This window comes from Centroberyx affinis, unplaced genomic scaffold (genome assembly GCF_046629955.1).
Source record: "Centroberyx affinis isolate AG114_WGS23_722 - 3 ecotype Tasmania unplaced genomic scaffold, CSIRO-AGI_Caff_v1 ptg004369l_1, whole genome shotgun sequence".
NCBI lineage: Eukaryota > Metazoa > Chordata > Actinopteri > Beryciformes > Berycidae > Centroberyx > Centroberyx affinis.
In genome coordinates this window covers 132,057-150,735 of record NW_027282064.1, presented here as the reverse complement: position 1 = coordinate 150,735, position 18,679 = coordinate 132,057, and the positions used below count along the sequence as shown (strand labels likewise).

Sequence of the window (18,679 nt, the reverse complement as noted above, 5' to 3'; positions counted from 1 at the left end):
AAACCCACTAAGTTAATCCCGTGGTTTTCACTTGTGTCTTGTTGACGTTAAAAAAAAAAAGTGAGCAATTGTAGATCAAAGTTGAAGAAAGCGTCATATTTAAAACCTCAACTTACCTTTTTTCCCCAAAATGTACTGTCTGTATTGCAATGCAACCTCACAGGTTTGACCCACTTTCACAGTTTTAATAGGTGGAAGATTTGAAATAATCTTCTAGCTGCAGTTATTTTCTGTTGAATGGGAGTGAGACATTTCAGTGTGATACATGGGTAAACTGTTGAGGTGCAGACTAAAGGACACTGAACCGTAACTCTAGTAAAGATGATTATATCCTGTATCTGTCATAACTGCACTTAAAGTATTGTTGGTATCACTGGAGGATTAGCTATATGTGTGTGTTTTAAAATGTACATACTGTACTGTATGTCATCAATGCCTTTGTTCTTGTTAATATTTTGACCTCTTATTTTTAATTGCAAAGTTTTAATACTGTTTAAGGAACAAGCAGGTCTCTTCAGTATTCAATTTATTTTTTTGACCATTTGATAAAACCGTTTTGAAAAGTAAGGGACCCTAAGAGAAAGTTGTATTGTCCTGTTTGTCTTCATAGCTTGGTGATAATCTGTCATGTATTCTTTCTGCTCTTTTCTTCCACACATGAAAACAGCATAGTGCCTTTTCTGATTTTGTGCCTAAATGTTCTATGCCTTCTTATTATCATACTGGAAGCAGAGGAGAATTCCCAATAGATGAACTGGGATCTGGACATCCTGACTTAATTTTAGAGAATTGCCACCTTGCCACTTTTTCTGTCCATGTGCCAATTTGAGCCATGTACCTCCTTCACCTATTTAATGCCGTGTTACCACTGTTGCCTGTGTCACATATTATATTGTACAAATGTCTCTCTTATAGGTCAAGAAAAATGTAGATTCCCTTTATACCATTGGCTCTGCTGCATAGCAGATGCCCTGTGTCATGTATAGGATGGATGCTGTGTATATTAATGTTTCTATGCTGATAAATGTCCACCCTTGAGTTCCATTTATGTTCTTGCTTGCATCAACTACACACATCCTAAAATAATAAACAAAACTCTTTATTGTGCATTTAAAAAAAATAATTGCAATATATGTGTGTCTGACATTTCACATACTGGTCAATACAAATTTTGATCATCACTATCTCAGCAGGTTTTTTTGTGTGTTTCATTTCAGTTCACGCAGACTCCAGTTGCTCCACTGTTTCATAACTTGATTTTAGTCCGTTCTCAGCTTGCCAAGAAATCACTGACTACAGAAACGCAGGAATGCTAGTGAGTGACATTCACTTCCACAGTGTATTCTGTTGTATCTTGAGCTTTCCAAAAGAATCCAGCGCTGTCTTCTTCTTCACTGGTCACACAGCAGGCTGCTCTCTGGGCTCTGGGCGTCCACGTCTCCCCAGTAGGGCAGGATGAAGGGCAGGTCGGCCACGCGGCTCTCCAGCAGCCTCCACAGGTGCTGGGCCACAAACTGGTTGCCCTTCTCTGACAGGTGCAGTCCATCGGACAGGTAGACTGTGTAGTCCTGTGGAGCAGAGGACAAAACAGGAAGGCTCAGGACTCGGGAATGCTTTTATTAAATGATGGATAAAGGGGTAAAGAGAAAGGTGATGGGGAATATTGGAAGATATCGATGCATTTTTGGTTAATGGAGGATTTCTTAGGGAGCTGGGGGAGAATGCCTTGTCAGTGGAGCAAAATCTTACATTGGTAATATATAAGTATTAAGGTCTTCACATTCAGTTAATGTTATTAATCCAAAGCCCTCTGGAATCAAGGTTATTTGAGAGAATTAAATATTCAGAGCGTTGAAATACTGTATATTAAAATGACGTACAATTATGTAACATTAATTGAAAATCCAAAATGTGTATCAACAAATTACTTTTCTAGTGTAATTTCCCACTATAAAAACAAGCATGAGACAGCATCAGTAAAACAAGCTTACATTTTCACATTACCATAGTTTTTTTCTCTTTGTGCCCTGGTTTATTTAAACAACTAGTTTAACTACTGGATTGTACTGTACTGTTTGCTGTGTGGGGATCACAGCGGTGACAGTGGCAGGCATCGATGAAACAGCAGCATTGCCCACCTGTCCGTCTTTCTGCATGAGCGTCCAGAGGTCCAGGACGTCGGCGCCACACTGACCCGCTGCCTGGACACACGCCTGGGCATACTGTCCCGCTACTGAGTTCAGACGATTCAGAGGACATCCTGCAAGAGGAACACAGAGGCACTCGTAATTTCTTCAGGCCAGAAGCATCAGCAAATTGTTGACGTGAGAATACAGAGATATGAGAGAAAACAATGTTTGCGTGTGCGTTACCTTTCAGTGTGCACTCCTTCTCCCAGGCTGGCTCATGAAGAGGAGGGGGGGTGATGAAGACGACTTTGTCTGAGGACACACCAGCTGAGGCCAGGAGTCTGGCAATCTCCTTCAGGTTCTCTGAATACTCCTGCAGAGGGACGTGCTGCTGGGGGTTCTTGTCTGGAGAACGAGGAACAGGGTGTGTGTGAATCACAGATGATCAATTATATCATATTTCTGTGTGGTACCACAGCATTGGTGATCAGTGGAGTGTTACTGTTGCTGGTCTCAAATGATGTAAGTGCTCAAATATCATTAGAAAAGTTCATATAACATCAGAAAAGTATAATCAATCATCAATGAAGTATAGTTTCATTGTCATCTATCAGCCTGGCAAGTGGTTTGTTGGGCCTGTAAGATATGAAGACTAAACACTTAAGAATAACATGGTGATCAGTGCTTGTTATGAAATAAGCTACATGATCTATGTAGCCAAATATCAGGCATTCAGATGAGTCAATCAAGGATCAGTGTTTATCAAAACAGGGCTTCAAGTTACCTTACCTTCAAGAGCACAGTCGTTGGCCCCGAAGAACACAGTGACAGCTGCTATGTTGTGGTCTGCAGAGGTTTGGCTGTTGATGAGGCGAGGCAGGAGAATCTTGGCCCATCTGGAGTTGTAGCCTGACAGTCCTCTGTTCACAACGTCACACTTTCTGATGATGGGCAAAACATGGGTCAGATTTACAGACTGTTAAATACGCATGAACCTGGCTGCTTACATGCATTGCATGCAAGTACACAAAATCACAAAAAGGCATAATGTGCACTAATGAGTTACTAGTTAGGTTATTGCTGTCTTTGCATCAGTTGTGTGGATATTGTATTGCCACAACATCTCAGTTGAGCTGAACACCCATACAAACACAAGGGAAACACTCACCTAGCTAGTTTGTTGGCTAACTCTGAGCCCCATCCATTGGCTTGGAATGAAAACTGAAAGAATCAACAGCACACTGTCACTCAGATCAAACAGACACTCAAACCATAAATATATGACTGTACGACTCAGACAAATCACCCGCTGTCATTCATTCAAAACTTGTGATAGCAGACTAGCAGCTGACAGACTGATAATGAAAGTGAAAGAATAGCCGCCTGGCAAACAAAATACGTGACTTGTGTCTGTAAAAGCTGTTTCATGTGCGAACTAACCTGAGTGATGGAGTCGCCAAATAAAACCACTTGAGGCCAACGTATTGTTTTTAATTTGGACATGATGAACCTGCAGCGTAAACCGAACTTCCAGTATAATAATGTTATTTTCAGGTGTTGCATACAATTTGGTTCTATGTGAAATATGACTCGTTTCCGGATCCCGGTGTTACACCGCACTGGACACCAAATCACACTTCACAATAAAAGCCTTTACATTTGGTCGTTTTAGTTCTCATGTATATTCAGTAAAAAGACCTGTTACTGTAAACATATGTGGTTTGTTTACGCCTATACTTATACCCCTACTTTTGCCGGTTTATACCTAGGCTATACCCTACTATAAAAGTTATAACTATACTATAAACCCCCCACCGGGAGGCGCTGGACTTGGAAGGCTGCCCTTAGTCCACGGAAGTCTGCTTTTCTTCTTCGCTCCCGGTAAACATGGCGGAGGTCAGGCTGAGACTTGGAAGGGGAGCCTACAATATTGCACACAAAACATGTAACCAATTCCTTCTAGAAACTCGGAGCAAACAAGGTAAACGTGCAATACATAGTTCTGCTTTATCGACGGGATTTTTGTTGGGTGACATGCAAAATGTCCAAGTTAATAGAGGCAAAACTGCGGACAGACCGTCTTCTCAGCAGGACGCGACCGTTGGAGTTTCTTACACAACTGAAACCTCTCTGTTCGGTAACGACCTCAGGGAAAGGGACAGTGTTGCTGAACTTTACCACAGCATTGGACTCAGCAAAGAGGGATCACTGTATAAACTTGCAAGGAATAACACTTTGGATAGAAAATCCTTTGACACACGGTACCGGACTACGGCGACACGCAACACAAATCGCACTTTCTGCACTTCCAGGTTGGCCCGTCGACAACAGAGCCTCGTCGGTCGTCATTTGTTGCTGGGTCATGAACAGTTGGTGTTCAGCAGGGCTTATAGCGGTAACGGAGACCGGTCTGAGCCCCTGTATAAAACCAGAACAGGCTATTATGATGTCCTTGAGGTGCCACCTAACGCCACTCAAGCCCAGATAAAAACAGCTTACTACAAGCAGTCCTTCATCTACCACCCGGACAAGAACAGCGGCAGCGAGGACGCCACTGTCCGCTTCTCTGAAATCAGCGAGGCCTACAACGTGCTGGGTAACAAGGGGCTGAGGAAGAAATACGACCGGGGCATTTTGAATCAGGCAGACCTGACTGGAGCCACCAGACCCTCCGCAAAGGACACCAGCGGCTCCGCGAAACAAGCCAGGACCCGCCAGTCTGTCGTGGGCGTCGATGGCAAGGGCGTCTTCGACTTCGACAAGTTTATCAAGTCTCACTACAGCGAGCAGCTTCAGAGAGACAAAGACATACGAGTCCGGAAAGAGGAGATGCTGAGGAAGAAGAATGAGACGGTCAGTGACTGGAAGCTGGGCAAGATGACAGAGATGGCCGTAGCGGTGCTGCTGGCGATGGCCCTGGCTATAATGCTCAGCTTAAAGCGGGGCTGAAGCTGAGTCACAGAGGTGGAACTGGATGTGTGCATCATGGTGTTATTTATACTTGTAGGCTTTTGCAGGACGGCAGGGTCCAAAGTCAAGTCCCCATGTTGACTAGCATCCACCCTGCTGAAGTGTCCTTGAGCAAGAAGACCATTGGCATCAAATGGATATGGCCAGTAATTGCACTTGCCATACCTTACCTAAATGATCCTAAATTTGATCAATTTGATTTACATTTGTAGTTTTTAATATTGTAATGGAGAGCAGAGGCAGCCATACCTGATCCTATCAAGAGATCAGGATCATTGTTTCTTCTAAGCTGTGTGTGCCTGTGCAAAACAGGTTGGAGACCTTTCCCACATATAATAATTACTAAATAATATCTTGTCAGTCATCGGTAATTGTCCTCCTTTGTCTCCAGAAATTCAGTCAATATAGTAAGCGGGTTTCAATGTTTTGGTGGCAAGTGATATTAGATGCAGGGACTTTGCCATACCTTATGGTTTAGCGAATTGACGCTCCTGAGCAAGACACTGAATCCCTACCAGCTCCAGGAGGGCTGATCTGTAGCTGACCTCTGACCTCCCTATTGAGGGGATAGACAAAAAATAATCTACAGGAACCTACAGGCATTAATAAAGTGTCACATTACATTAACAAACTACTGAGCGTGATGACATATACCATCATCATTTGGGCCAACATCCCCTTGACATCTATGCAATAGATACATTTTCCAAAGGATTAGGCTAAATTGTCCTGTTGATAGTTGCTAACCTAAGGACAAAGTGCATATGATTGAATTCCTCAGTCTGCCAGCCGTGTATCACAGGACAACTGTACACTTTCTCACTCTGTAACAGTGAATTCAATACTCAGCTGAGATTTTGTCCAAATGTTTCAGTCATTGCACACTTAGCTGTTTTTTTTTGTTTGTTTTCATTTTTCAGTCATGTCACACAAGTCAGCCTGAAACCCAGCAGAAATAACACACTGTGCCATCATGTATACTATAATCCTGATGGATTCCACAACACTGAGTGAACATGCTGACAGAAGTCTTCACTGGTTGATTTACAACCTGTTTGTGCTACAATTCAACTCCTTTGGCTTTTATAAAGTCATCCTACATGCAGATTGCTTTATTTTTATTGGTAAAATATAACTTTTGATTATGGTTTCATGTATTGCTATTCATGAAAAAAGTAATAGCAATTTAACGGAATATGTGACATGTGGAACAGGTTGTGCTAGGAAGTGTAGCTCCTAGCAAATTTGTCAATCGTGTCTTGAGAGGCCATCAGTAAGGCCAAACTGGACATACAGGAACCGTCATGGGAATCATTTTGCTGATTTTGGTCAGGTAGTTCAGTTGAAGAATGTGCCTCAGATGATATTTATTGTAAAAAATAAATGGCTAAATCGTATCTCCTGATATTTAACAAATAAATTATTTATGAGTGCTGCTGTTGGAGCAGTGAAATAAAATGTTGCTCGGGTCTTTTAATAGCATGCACCACCACTCTTAGTCAACACCAACACAGAGATTGGCATGTCTGTTTTTTAGTAGCATCCATCAGATGATAATATACATCGACTTTGTATAAAACACTGAATCTCTGCCAGCTTCAGGGTCGCTTTCTGGAGCTGAACCTGCTGAACCTCTGGTTGACCTGTGGAAGGACAAGCAAATAGAAAATTCCCCTACCAGAAGTATCACATTATATTATGATTACAATGAAAGGTTTGTGACAATTTTATTTTCTATAGCACACATTTTTAAATAACAGGTTGGAATTCTTTTCGTGACTGGGAAAATGGATATGTATAATCTACGCTGTTTTATTTTACACACATCAATAATATGAAAGTTTCATGTTTGTATATCAAAAAGACAGCGACAGGCCTTTAGGTGTAGGTTGAGGCTGTTGGATTATCTTTGAGAGCTAGAGGGAAAAATTAAGTTCTCAGAACATAAAACTTTCTTGCCCCTAACCGGCAAACTGTCACTGCCAGCTGTAACTGTGTCATGTGGTATTGGGAGGGGAAAGCAGAGGAAACCACATCTATTAATAACTACAGTAACTGTAAATTCATTTGCTAGATAAAACCCCACCTGTACAATGTGTTGTGCCTGAAAAAATGGATGAAAAAAATAACATCTAAAAAAATTCTAGAAAACGAAAACATTAAAATAACAGCAAACATAATTTAAAACAAAAACAAAAAAAATCTCTTAACAGCAGATGCAATAATTACCTTCATTGATTATTTCCTAAATTACTTAACAAGACACACTGCTGTCATCAAAGCACAGAAGTTTATGCAAAAATGATGAGTTCTATTTTTCACTTGTTATACATTGATCACAGAAGTTTAGTGCATTAACAAATACACTGTTTACATCAAAGGTAAAAGTAAACAAAATAAGTCAGTGTCAGATCAGTGCAATTCAGTCATGCATTTAGCTCTCAAGCTACAGTGAATCTACAGAAATACAGTAAATTTAAGTGCTTTTAAAATTTTAAATACTTACATATCAAAAAACTTAAGTTGCCTACTAAAAGTATGAAAAGAATTCTTTCTATCTCCCTTATTTTCCCAGCAATTTCCTCTTGTAATCCTGATCCCCATGCACTCCTCACTATTGATTGCTTGTAATGTTGGTGATCAAGAAAATTAAGCTTATTTTACTGTTGCACACATTATAAGTGACTCAAGATAAAAGCATCAGCTAAATGCCTAAAATGTAAATGTAAACTTAAGATGCATATCAATCGATCCAGTGTACCACTGTTGAACCAAAGAGAAAGACAAGACGGGTTTCACCCATAAACGGAACCTTTTTCTTTTCCTTCTGTTTTCCTTCATATTCAATTAATGAGGTCAAGGGAAAGACAACTAAGGGACCAATCTGGTCTTTCCAAGTCTTTCAGCATGCTCTGCAAAACACACACGTCTGGGATGCCTGGGATTGGTTGTTAAGGCTGTCAATCACCACCCAGGTCGATGCCAAATGACCAATCCTGGACGGGGCCGGTGCATAACTAAATGATTAGGATCTATAGATTGGACATAGCCAGTGAAACCAGCGCTTTCACATGTGGGACGGATACAATTCTGCTGAGCTGAATTGATATAGATGATGGTAATTTGGAACAGTGCACAAAAGATGGATGCAGCCAGACTAGTCCATCAAAGATGATGCATGTTTCTGAAAGAGACCCAAGAACCACTGGTAACCTTGGGAACATTTGTAATCCAGTTCAGAGATGCTATCCGCTCATTCACTTTCCCCACTGAATATGTATAAATATTCTTCACTTTCATATCCATGATGTCTGAGTCTCAGGTCACTTGTTAGGCCAATGGTGAAGTCTGTCCTAACGTGTGTGTGTGTGTCTCCAGGCTTGTCCGGTCTCAGACGGTGGGGTTGAGAGCGTCATAGAGCCGCTGCACAGCCAGCTCCACCATCTCCTTCAGAGAGTCGTCCTCGGTGCAGTCGTCCTCATAGCACACCGTCTGCCGAGGGGAGAGGAAGCCAGTGAGAGACATCAAAAGAAAAACAACAAAACCGCACCTGTTGCATTTTTATGTCAGTGTCTGGGTGTGATATACGCTGAAAGCTTCTTACTCTTGTTTCCAGGCAAATCTGGACGGTCTTCCCATCGACTGTCACAGCGATGTTTTTACCATCCCTGAAATCCACACATTCATCTCCAAACATGTCTCTGAGGAGAGAGACAGGGAAAGAAGGATTATAACTAAGGATTACCACACCCACTCTGTGTGTGAGAATGTGCTTATTGAGTTTTTTGTATATATCTTATTTATCTGTTTGTTTGTTGTGTTATATTTCTGTGAACTGCCTTTTGAGATCAAACTGTTCACATTATGAGCAAGTCACTACAGATATACAGTAGATACTCACTGCAACATGACCTCCAGTCTGGCATGGAAGACCTCCATGTCCACAATGGCACTCTGGTTCTCCATGACTGTTGGTGAAACACAAATTGAATCACATGAATCACATTATGGGCAGGCAACATGCAACAAAGATGGCTGCCTATCCTCCCATTCAGTAACCAGTGGCTTTGAGATGATCATGCCCTTTTCTATCAGTTCCATTTCACTGATACTAAAACAGTAAATGGGTTCAGACAAAGCTCTCACAGTAATTCATCGCATGCTTCCTGCACTTAATAAAACATTCAAAACTAAACAGAATATGGTTAGTCGAGATAGCCATCTACATTCTTTATGTAGTCAGAGACGGTGGCCAAACCAACCTTTCTGAGCCTTGGGGTTTGACTGGACCTCTAGCACCACTGTAGTGACTGCATCAGCATACATGTCATTCAGAGGGTTAGCTATCCACTGGAAGAGAAAGGGGGTTGAGTTAGTTGCAGCCATTATACAGTTTGACTGTAGGTCAGAGGCTCGATATAAGGCAGCTGTACAACTCAACTGGAGGGGACTGAGGGGAACTGGACTATGTTTTCTTGAACCACACACAGCCAAAGCAGAAACAATCACAAAACCTATGCCTGATCAACATGGATTTTTGTGAACACAAACTGAATTCATAACATGAGACACCGTAGGTCTAAAGAGAGACAAAATTGTACATCAGCAAAACACACAACTCCCCAGCTGGTTGAACTGGTCTAACCTCTCACCTCCAGCAGCACCATGCCGACCTCGTGGATCAGAGTGATGTTTTTAAAGATCTTCAAAGTGTTCTTCTCAGTTCCATCCAGCTCTTCCACATCACCTGAGACAGACAGCAGACTGCAACAGTCAGCATGGGGTAAACTACAATTTGGACTGCTGGACTCCACATGAATGGAAGCGGGTTTGGTGCAACAAACATTAAGAGTTTATTCCCAAAAGTTCACACACACACACACACACATATATCAACATGTAAAGTTTATGGTCACACAGTACACATGCACAAACATGGCGGTCTTACCTGTGAGGTTCCTCAGATGGCAGACAAGCAGAGAGTAAGGTCCAGTGAAGGGAATCGCCTGGGTCTGTTTCACCGTGCTCATAGCCAGCTCTGTATAGGCTGCAAACCAGACACATCAGGTCAGCAATGTGTTTAAACGTAAAAAAAAAAGTGGAACTGACTGACACCAAGAGATCCCGATCTCGACTCTCAAACTTGTTGGAGTCGAGGAATTGACTCTTTTTGGGGTGGAAGAGGAAGCGGCAGTTACTCACTCGACAGGTCCGAGGGAGTGAGGATGTGGTAGTTGAAGTTCTTCTTCACCAGGATGCCCGACACCCTCTGACCCTGGACACACTTCTTATCAGCCAGAGAACCCATCACCTGAGAAGAAGTGCAGGAATCAATAACTCTGACTTACACAGTCATGTAATAATGCAGAGCACATAGTGAATTCAGACCATAAAGCCCATACAAATTTCTCCAGAGAGAGGGGGAAAAAACCGAACCGAAACAGAGAGGCAGTTTATTTACCTTGGCCAGTTTCTCCCCTCTGAAGTTGAGGGTGACGGCTTCGGTGTTGCGGGGGTTGTGGACCTCGATGTGAACCTGGTCGTTGTCCTCATACTCCCTGATCAGTGCGGCCTTCAGACGGGCCATCTCATTCTGCTCCCCATGAACCAGGATCTGAGGATGACACACAGACCAGAATTTAAGGAGAATCAGGGAGGCAGAGACAGTGAGAGAGAGACACAGGTGGCGCTCTGGTTCTCCTACCACATGCGGAGGTTTAAGTGCTCTGATGAACTCGCTGGTCTGCTGGTAGTCGGTGTGGGCAGAGAAGGAGATGTAGTCCACTGACATCTTCAGCTGCAACTTCTGACCTGACATGGTGGTGATCTCCTCCGGCTCTGACATGATGTGCTGCAGAACAAACATCATACCACACTGAGGTGCTTTCATATAGTTATACACTTTGTACACATTCAGTGCTGCAATAGACGCACGTGATTCAATTTTAGAAGATCAAAAAAATGAATGAAAATGATTGCACTTCTACCACAGAAATAAGGAAGAAAGGAATATCGGCTGAATCAAAATAACACATTGCCCCTTACTGATCCTTTAATAAGCTGTTAATGCTGCTACATGTTGATCTTTAATAAATAAGTTACTGGCACCTTGGCCAGTGTCCCCTCTACACAGTATCCAGCGATGATGACTCCGTTCCTCTTGTCGGTGCACCAGCTCTCAAACAGCTCTCTGGACAGTCCGCTCTGCATCATACCCGGAGACGCCATCACCACACTGGGGCCGATGTCGTCAAAGTGATCCATGCTCTGCAAAGAACAGACACCAGAGTCATAGTACCTCAGCAGATGAGCTTCCAGCCAGTGTGTTTAAACGACGAGCAGCACACGCAGGATGGAAGCTCTACCTTGAGGTTGCTGATGTGCTTGAAGACGAAAGGGTTGTTGATGTTGATGGCCTTGCGGATCTTGTCGTTCATGGCGTTGACGTAGGTCTGGTACACAGCCATGCACTTCTTGGCCAGGGATGAGGCGTAGTAGATGGGGATGTCATGGAGCTCTGGGTGGTTCTGCCAATACTCATCTGCAGAGGAACACGAAACACAACCTTACACACACTTCTGTCTCATACAGAGTGGAATGGAGATGTGACGGACACAGTTAACTTTTAATGTGCTGTATCAGCAATTTTTCTCTCATAACTCTCAGATGAATGATAGTGCTGAATATCAAGGATAGCAGCGTAGAAAATAGCACTGCTGTTATATCATGGTGAAATGGGCCTTTAGAGTCATAATGCCTAAAGCAGGGAGTCGGCACAGGACTTCTCACCCAGGATGAGCAGCAGCTCCTGGGCTCGGCCCAAGGCGAACACGGGGATTAAACAGCGACCTTCTCTGTTCACAATGTCGTGGACGGTGTTACAGAACCGAGCCTCGCGCTCCTCCCTCTTCTCATGGATGTGGGTGCCGTAGGTGGACTCCTGATAAAGGAATAACAGCATTTAGCGATAAGTTGCGATCATCTGCAAATTGATTAAACACATGATTGATTACATTTATATGCAAAGCACTTTCGGCGTACTATAATTAGGATGTCAGGCTTGACGCTGGGGATCTCGGCTGCCATCAGATGCCTGTCTTCTTGTCGGGAGAAGTCTCCAGTGTACAGCAGCTTGGGAGGGACAAAATGAAGCAAGACAAAACAGCAGATAATGGCTTTGTTTAGTGGACACTCCATCAACATACAGTGTTCTCTAAAACAGAACATCTTGTTGTACATAAAACAAACCAGGATGTCCTTTATGTAAGAGAGCCAGTACCTTGACTCCAGCTATTTCGATCATGAACATGGCGGCTCCCAGGACGTGTCCAGCATGGTAGCACCAGAACTTGATTCCGGCCACTTCCTTCACCTCGTGGAAGTTGATGGTCTCGATCTTATCCATGCTTTCCTCCAGGTCGGTCTCAGTGTACAGCATGTCGTCTGCCGAGATGTTGCTGCAGTAAATCAAAGTCAAAACTATTGCAGGCTAGATGATAATTCATGTCAAAATATTGCATGAGTGGAGGGACATTAAGGATTTACAATTATGTGTGACACTGTCTGATATTTCACTGTCAGGAGATAGGTGGAGAGCTGCACCTTTTTCCCCAAGATTGTTCTATAAAGAGGAATAGTTCCTTCCACACATGATCACTGAGTGATAACATACAGTAAAGAGAGCCCAACCTGACTTTGACGTAGTCGGACAGCAGCCAGCGGTAGATGGCCTTGGTGGCGTGCGTCATGAAGGTCCGGCCTTTGAAGCTGGTCTTCTGGAGGAACCAGGGCAAGGCTCCACAGTGATCCAGGTGGAAGCTGGTGAAGAGAGACAGACGTCAGCATCAAACAGTATATATCCTTACTCATCATGGATCAGAAGCAAAATCACTCGATTTGCAAAGTACAATTTAAATAGAGGAATTTGCCTTGGTGACATTGGTGCAGTGATATATTGACAACTAATGTAATAGCATGTGTACATGTGCTATTACAGAGGGCTTGACTAGCTGAAACTCACTGGCTGATGAGCAGCAGGTCGATCTCAGCTGGGTCGATCAAGTCTATATAAGGGAGAGCATCCATTCCCTCCAGGCCCGGGTGGATGCCACAGTCCAGCTGCCGATCACATGGGAAAAGACACAGAATTACATGTTTACAGCTTACATCTTAATAGCACACCATCCTCTATCCTTATTACTAATTCTGTTCACCATAACTCAGTTGATATCAGTCTTATTGGTCGTAGGAATATTGCTAGTTTTAAGTTTTGAAGTCAGGTATAGATTCATTTTGCCTGTTTGGGGTGCAGCAGCCCACAGGCAACACAGCTTATCTACACTTTGTTAACATCATTCCTCTATAGCACACTAGCCATATGTAGGTTTCCTATGTTGTGGACAGTGTGTCAAGCATAAATAAGTGTAACTGCGTGAGGATTTACCATTATTTTCCTCCCTTTGAATTCCAGGATGATGCATGACCTGCCAACCTCCTGACCAGCACCCCTGTACGTGGGAAATGAGCATTTTGCACGCATTTATTGATACTGTGGTTACATATAGGCACATACTGTAACATTCAGTCATTATCACTACCAAGTTATCCTTCAGTCATTAGGCTTATTCATGAAAATCACAGATAGTAACTCACAATGGTCGAATGAGGAGCTGGTCGCTTTCCTCGGCGGGGACAATCACATCTACTTTGCGTTTTGCAGCCATGGCTACCTACGCTGTTATATTTGAAGAGAGGAAAAAGACAGCTACACTATATCATAGTGTAGAAACTGGGAACTGTTATCTGACAATACGTGCAGTGTGTTGAATGAATGGGAGGGCGGTCTCTTGAGGTGAGAGACTTCCGGTGGTGGGCCAAAATACCGCCGACGAGAAACCGAGGCGTTGACATTTGTTCCGCGACAGTTGTTTGACTTTCTCGGCTATTGCCATAAACGAATTCACGTGAATAAAATAATAAAATATTAAAAGGGTCATCGTAAATATCAAATCCGTTCAGAATTATCTCTGTTACTTAATACTTTACACAAGAGAGACTCTACAACAATGAATTCATGGGTCTACGATATATCGGCTCAACATCCAACTTCATGGATAGTGTTTTTTGTTAACCACTGTGCTACTTTGCTGCGTCCCCTTTAAGTGGCGTTGGGTGGAGGCTGTGAAACTCAAAAGGAAGCTGAAGTGTCAACTGTAGATAAACAGAAAGCTACTCAACCCGCTCCTTTGAAGAAAAATCACTCTACATTGAGACGATCACCTTCCACATACTTACAGGTATGTGGCCATGTGTGGGGAATGAGCAGCGCGTTTGTGTTTGCCACTCCCTGGTGAAAAACGCCGTTTTTCAACTTGGTGTGAAACTGAATGCGGTGGGGGACATGTTATAGGTGGGGTAGGGTAATACTGTTTATCCTAGCAACGGGTTTCCGTTAACGGAGGATTCATCAACGGCTTGAGTACAACTGAGCCCGTGTAGATCCGTGATGAGAGCAAACCAAGCAAGTAAAAGTATGGCGTCCATACCTGTTGATTCAGTTCTAAATATTTAACGCTACTTATGCAATAAGCTAAGTGTTTCAAAGTGATGTTACAACAGCTAAGAGTGGTTTGGCACGACTTAAACTATAGCACATCATTGTATTTAAAAATTAATAACACAATTGTTCGCACATTTTTTATTTTAATGTGTAATATTAAAACAATCATGAAGTGTTATTCTTCCGCCAAGTAATATAGTTCTTGAACGGCAGCGAAATAAAATGGTTGCCAAGCAACACGGTAGCGTATTAATATTTTAATGAATGATTTTTTATTTTTTTTTGCCGTCACAGCTGTGCAATTATCGGCTTCTAAAGTGATTCAGCCAATTAAAACAAAACTATTAAACCAGAACTATTCTCATACTGCAAACTTATTGATGTAGTTGGGAGATAGGCGTGTTGGTGGGGGTCATGAGTCACCTGAGGGCCTTTGTTTACAAAACACTTGTGTTTTGAGGACAGCATCCTCCCTGATTTTTGAAACACTGACACTGACACCGGCAAAGGATAGCTGCAGGGTTACTATGTTGCTGAAGGTCCACGCTCTCATTTATAGGATGCTCAACATTTAGGCTAACTTACAGCCTACAGGTCAGCATCAGTTACCAAACCCATCACCTTTATAGAGACAAGAAAGTCAGCCCTGCGGTGTGTTTAACACTGTGTGGTGTGTGATGCTCAGGTGGGCGGGGCTGGAGGGCTGCAGGGCCGTCGTCATGGTGAAGGATGTTCCGGAAGGTCAAAAAGCGCCACAGCAGCAGCAGCTCTCAAAGCAGTGAGATCAGCACCAAGAGCAAGGTACAAGACCACACACACACACACACACACACACACGCACACACACACATACACACACACACACACTCAGCCAGAGAGAAATGCCAGATATTCCTTCCCCACAATCTCCCTGTTGTATCCAGCTGAGGTCTTACTGTGTTTGTGTCTGTCTGCAGTCTGTGGACTCCAGTTTGGGCGGTCTGTCCAGGTCCAGCACTGTCGCCAGCCTCGACACAGACTCCACCAAGAGCTCAGGTCAGACCGACCAGTACCACTGCTATCTAGTTCTTCCCAGGCTCCTCTCTTGACTTCCATCCTTCCTTCCTCTCCCTTCTACTCCTCCCCTTCTTCTCTCACTGATTGTTTGACTGACTGTTCCTGTAGGTAACAGCGCGTCAGACACGTGTGCCGAGTTCAGGGTGAAGTATGTGGGAGCCATCGAGAAACTGCAGTTTGACATGAGCAAGACCCTCCAGGAGCCTCTGGAGCTCATCAACTATATTGATGCAGCTCAGGTAAGAAGCTGGTAAAGTGACCTGCACAGCGGTAAATAAGAACACGGATGTTCAAGCAGGGATGGATGCTTTGCCAGTTCCCTGGGCCTTACTTTTAAGCGTCTGTTATCTCCACTCATAGCAGTCAATATCCCATGCCATGTGAATTTACGATCTCATATAAAACACTATAAATCCCTTTCGCAGCAAGATGGAAAACTGCCCTTTGTGCCTGGAGACGAGGAGATGATACTGGGAGTGTCCAAGTATGGAGTCAAAGTGGCCTCTCTGGACCAGTGTGTGAGTAGTGGCTTTGCTTACCAAAGCAATAAAAAAGTGATATACTGTACTTGAGATGAGTGCGCATTGATTGGGCCATGCAGTACCGCTGTGTCATCATCAATACCGCGTAACAGCATGGGTTATGAATTCAGTATCAAATTTATACTTTTGACGTGGCTTCACACAAGGCTGCTGACTCAGACATTTCACTCGTTCCCTTTTCCAACACATTGCCCATTTTATCTGAGCAGATACATTGTGAGCTGAATTTGAGATAGGTTTAGGCTTTATCTGAAAATAAAAGATTTTTGTTTTAATGGAGATCCACCACAGGAACAACACTGATGGATGAGGCTAATCTCTTCTGACAGCGTAGCACAAATGGAAAAAAGAAAGTTGCTTGATCTAATAAGTCCATAACCGGGTGTTTAATTGTCCCCCCCCTGGGTAGGATGTGCTGCATCGCCACCCTCTCTACCTGATTGTGCGGATGCTGTGTTATGATGATGGCCTCGGAGCAGGAAAGAACCTGCTGGCTCTCAAAACCACGGACACCAAGCAAGAGGAGTGCAGCATCTGGGTCTACCAGTGCAGCAGCTCGGTGAGTGGTGGAGAGAGAGAGAGAGAGAGAGAGAGAGAGAGAGAGAGAGAGAGAGAGAGAGAGAGAGAGAGAGAGAGAGAGAGAGAGAGAGAGAGAGAGAGAGAGAGAGAGAGAGAGAGAGAGAGAGAGAGAGAGAGAGAGAGAGAGAGAGAGAGAGAGAGAGAGAGAGAGAGAGAGAGAGAGAGAGAGAGAGAGAGAGAGAGAGAGAGAGAGAGAGAGAGAGATTCTGTCTTCATGGTATGAAGGTGCCAGACTTAAAGAAATCAAAGTATATCACATAGGATAGGAACATCTGCCCAGCTGCTGAACACGGCTTGATTTGATGGTGTTGTCCTCCGTCTGAACAGGAGCATGCTCAGTCCATCTGCAAGGTGCTGTCGGCCTCTTTTGACTGCGCGCTGACGTCAGACAAGTCCTGAGGCCAGACAAACAGGAGCTGAGATCTGTCCAAAAGTGGAAGCTGAATGGTTGCAAAATCACCAATAATTTATCAGGAGACCATCAGGGCTGCGTTCTCATTGTCAAAAAAAATTGCAACCTTTTCCTTTTTTTTTGTAACCTCACTTTATCCTCCTTCAGACAAGTTCTGGTAAATATCATGAAATTATAGACAATTGCAGGGCAACTGTTCTGTGTCATCTGGTTAGTTTGCAGTGGAGCAAGATTCAAGCCTTTATTGAGATTCAGCCAATGCCTTATCTGACAGCAAAGTCAAATCACTTGCCTTCTATTTCTTGCACTATCACCACCCTATCACCTCATTTTCCATTTGAGACCAGGACTAATTTGGATTTGTCTAAGTCATTTCCTTTATTTGTAATGTTTTCTTTACCTCACTTGTTTCCTTGACCTTGCTAACAAAAAAAAAGTTAATGAGTAAGATCAAGGAAAGGTTGCAAGGAAGGGAAAGGGTTGCATTTTTTTAAACATCTGAACACAGTCCACTGTTTCAGCGTTGTAATGTAACTTAATCTTATTTAATGTAAATAAGGACACTTGGTACATAATGTTGTAAACCATCTATAACAGCTGTGTGAACACATGGTAATTTGTGGGAGACATTGAGTCTGTCAGTGGAGAAACTACATGGTACAGGGATTTGATGACATGCACAGGCAGGCTTTGGTTAGAAATCCCATTGTTTTCCTTTATTAAAATGAGAAAAACAATATTGGTACACATAGCAGTTACTATCTGACTTGAAGGTACATTACAAAGATGCTTTAACTGTGTCCCACATCCCACATTTTGTTTCCTGTGTTATGTATTTTTTTTAAATTAATTCACCAATTTTAATATGAACCATTTGATTTTCATTTTATAACTTTTTAATTTCTTTGTATTGTATTACAAACATCTACGGATGTTTTTTGGTCCCAAAAGCTTTACATCTGAAATGGTACTGGCTTCATGTTTTTAAGTAGTGATTAAATCTGCATTCATTTGACTACATTTGCAAACAGCAGATAAATCCTCATTGGGTCTTATTTGCATATGAAAAATAAGGGGCAAGAACTTGTTTACAGTTCTGGTACAAATCACAAATCACCAGCTGCACATTGTACATCATGTTAGTGTTTGCCTTTCCCTTTTCTATCTAAACCTCTTTTTCTCTCCTCCATTTTGCCTTGGTCAAGTTGGGATTGGATCAAATGGACAAGTGACAATATGGAAGACTTTGATCCGGTACAATAAAGGAGTGGGTGTTTTTATTGATCATTATGGAAAGTGTGATTTTTCCTTTTCTTTGAGTGTGTATTGCTCTTTCTTCCTATGATCATCCTTGTACTATTGAAACTAAGATGAACAGATGCTGGAATATTCTCCATCAGAGGGAGCTCTTGCTGCATCACACAATTTTTTA

The 18,679-nt window shown here is 42.9% G+C and overlaps 4 protein-coding genes across 6 annotated transcripts; 2 read left to right on the top strand and 2 right to left on the bottom strand.

Moving 5' to 3' along the window:
- Nucleotides 1-47: 47 nt before the first annotated feature.
- iah1 (isoamyl acetate hydrolyzing esterase 1 (putative)) lies at nt 48-3,717 on the bottom strand. The gene is made up of 6 exons (XM_071543715.1): nt 3,570-3,717; nt 3,298-3,350; nt 2,919-3,070; nt 2,373-2,534; nt 2,139-2,260; nt 48-1,568 (listed from the first exon to the last, which is right to left on the bottom strand). Exons 1-6 carry the CDS (start codon nt 3,690-3,692, stop codon nt 1,392-1,394), a joined length of 789 nt encoding a protein of 262 aa, XP_071399816.1. The 5' UTR covers nt 3,693-3,717; the 3' UTR covers nt 48-1,391.
- A 228-nt stretch (nt 3,718-3,945) lies between these two features.
- Nucleotides 3,946-6,529, top strand: LOC139664771 (uncharacterized). The gene has a single exon (XM_071543722.1). The coding sequence runs from the start codon at nt 4,017-4,019 to the stop codon at nt 5,076-5,078; it is 1,062 nt and encodes a 353-aa protein (XP_071399823.1). The 5' UTR covers nt 3,946-4,016; the 3' UTR covers nt 5,079-6,529.
- A 318-nt stretch (nt 6,530-6,847) lies between these two features.
- On the bottom strand, nt 6,848-13,863 carry LOC139664767 (cleavage and polyadenylation specificity factor subunit 3). Of its 2 annotated transcripts, none has more exons than XM_071543718.1 (18): nt 13,752-13,863; nt 13,543-13,606; nt 13,120-13,217; nt 12,789-12,917; nt 12,379-12,556; nt 12,141-12,230; nt 11,889-12,039; nt 11,465-11,640; nt 11,208-11,366; nt 10,804-10,950; nt 10,561-10,713; nt 10,302-10,410; nt 10,048-10,146; nt 9,752-9,846; nt 9,347-9,449; nt 9,001-9,067; nt 8,704-8,800; nt 6,848-8,591 (listed from the first exon to the last, which is right to left on the bottom strand). In XM_071543718.1, the coding sequence occupies exons 1-18, from the start codon at nt 13,820-13,822 to the stop codon at nt 8,490-8,492; spliced, it is 2,088 nt and encodes a 695-aa protein (XP_071399819.1). In that variant the 5' UTR covers nt 13,823-13,863; the 3' UTR covers nt 6,848-8,489. The 2 variants fall into 2 exon arrangements, with proteins under 2 accessions (XP_071399819.1, XP_071399818.1); XM_071543717.1 differs by having other exon boundaries at nt 9,362-9,449.
- Nucleotides 13,864-14,140: 277 nt separating this feature from the next.
- itgb1bp1 (integrin beta 1 binding protein 1) lies at nt 14,141-17,742 on the top strand. 2 transcript variants are annotated; one of them, XM_071543719.1, is made up of 7 exons: nt 14,141-14,395; nt 15,344-15,459; nt 15,615-15,693; nt 15,823-15,953; nt 16,140-16,232; nt 16,666-16,815; nt 17,163-17,742. In XM_071543719.1, exons 2-7 carry the CDS (start codon nt 15,388-15,390, stop codon nt 17,232-17,234), a joined length of 597 nt encoding a protein of 198 aa, XP_071399820.1. In that variant the 5' UTR covers nt 14,141-14,395; nt 15,344-15,387; the 3' UTR covers nt 17,235-17,742. The 2 variants fall into 2 exon arrangements, with proteins under 2 accessions (XP_071399820.1, XP_071399821.1); XM_071543720.1 differs by lacking the exon at nt 14,141-14,395 and adding an exon at nt 14,417-14,629.
- The last annotated feature ends 937 nt before the right edge of the window (nt 17,743-18,679 follow it).

Excerpts from the sequence above, each read along its gene's own strand:
- LOC139664767 (XM_071543718.1), bottom strand. The coding sequence starts at position 13,822 with ATGGCTGCAAAACGCAAAGTAGATGTGATTGTCCCCGCCGAGGAAAGC. Across the intron at positions 12,040-12,140 it reads AGCCTGACATCCTAATTATA|GAGTCCACCTACGGCACCCA; the intron begins GTACGCCGAAAG and ends TTCCTTTATCAG. Across the intron at positions 8,592-8,703 it reads AGATTTGCCTGGAAACAAGA|ACGGTGTGCTATGAGGACGA; the intron begins GTAAGAAGCTTT and ends TCCCCTCGGCAG.
- itgb1bp1 (XM_071543719.1), top strand. The coding sequence starts at position 15,388 with ATGTTCCGGAAGGTCAAAAAGCGCCACAGCAGCAGCAGCTCTCAAAGC. Across the intron at positions 15,460-15,614 it reads AGATCAGCACCAAGAGCAAG|TCTGTGGACTCCAGTTTGGG; the intron begins GTACAAGACCAC and ends GTCTGTCTGCAG. Across the intron at positions 16,233-16,665 it reads TGGCCTCTCTGGACCAGTGT|GATGTGCTGCATCGCCACCC; the intron begins GTGAGTAGTGGC and ends CCCCCTGGGTAG.
- LOC139664771 (XM_071543722.1), top strand. The coding sequence starts at position 4,017 with ATGGCGGAGGTCAGGCTGAGACTTGGAAGGGGAGCCTACAATATTGCA.
- iah1 (XM_071543715.1), bottom strand. The coding sequence starts at position 3,692 with ATGCAACACCTGAAAATAACATTATTATACTGGAAGTTCGGTTTACGC. Across the intron at positions 2,535-2,918 it reads CAACGACTGTGCTCTTGAAG|ACAAGAACCCCCAGCAGCAC; the intron begins GTAAGGTAACTT and ends CTCGTTCTCCAG. Across the intron at positions 1,569-2,138 it reads TCATGCAGAAAGACGGACAG|GACTACACAGTCTACCTGTC; the intron begins GTGGGCAATGCT and ends TCTGCTCCACAG.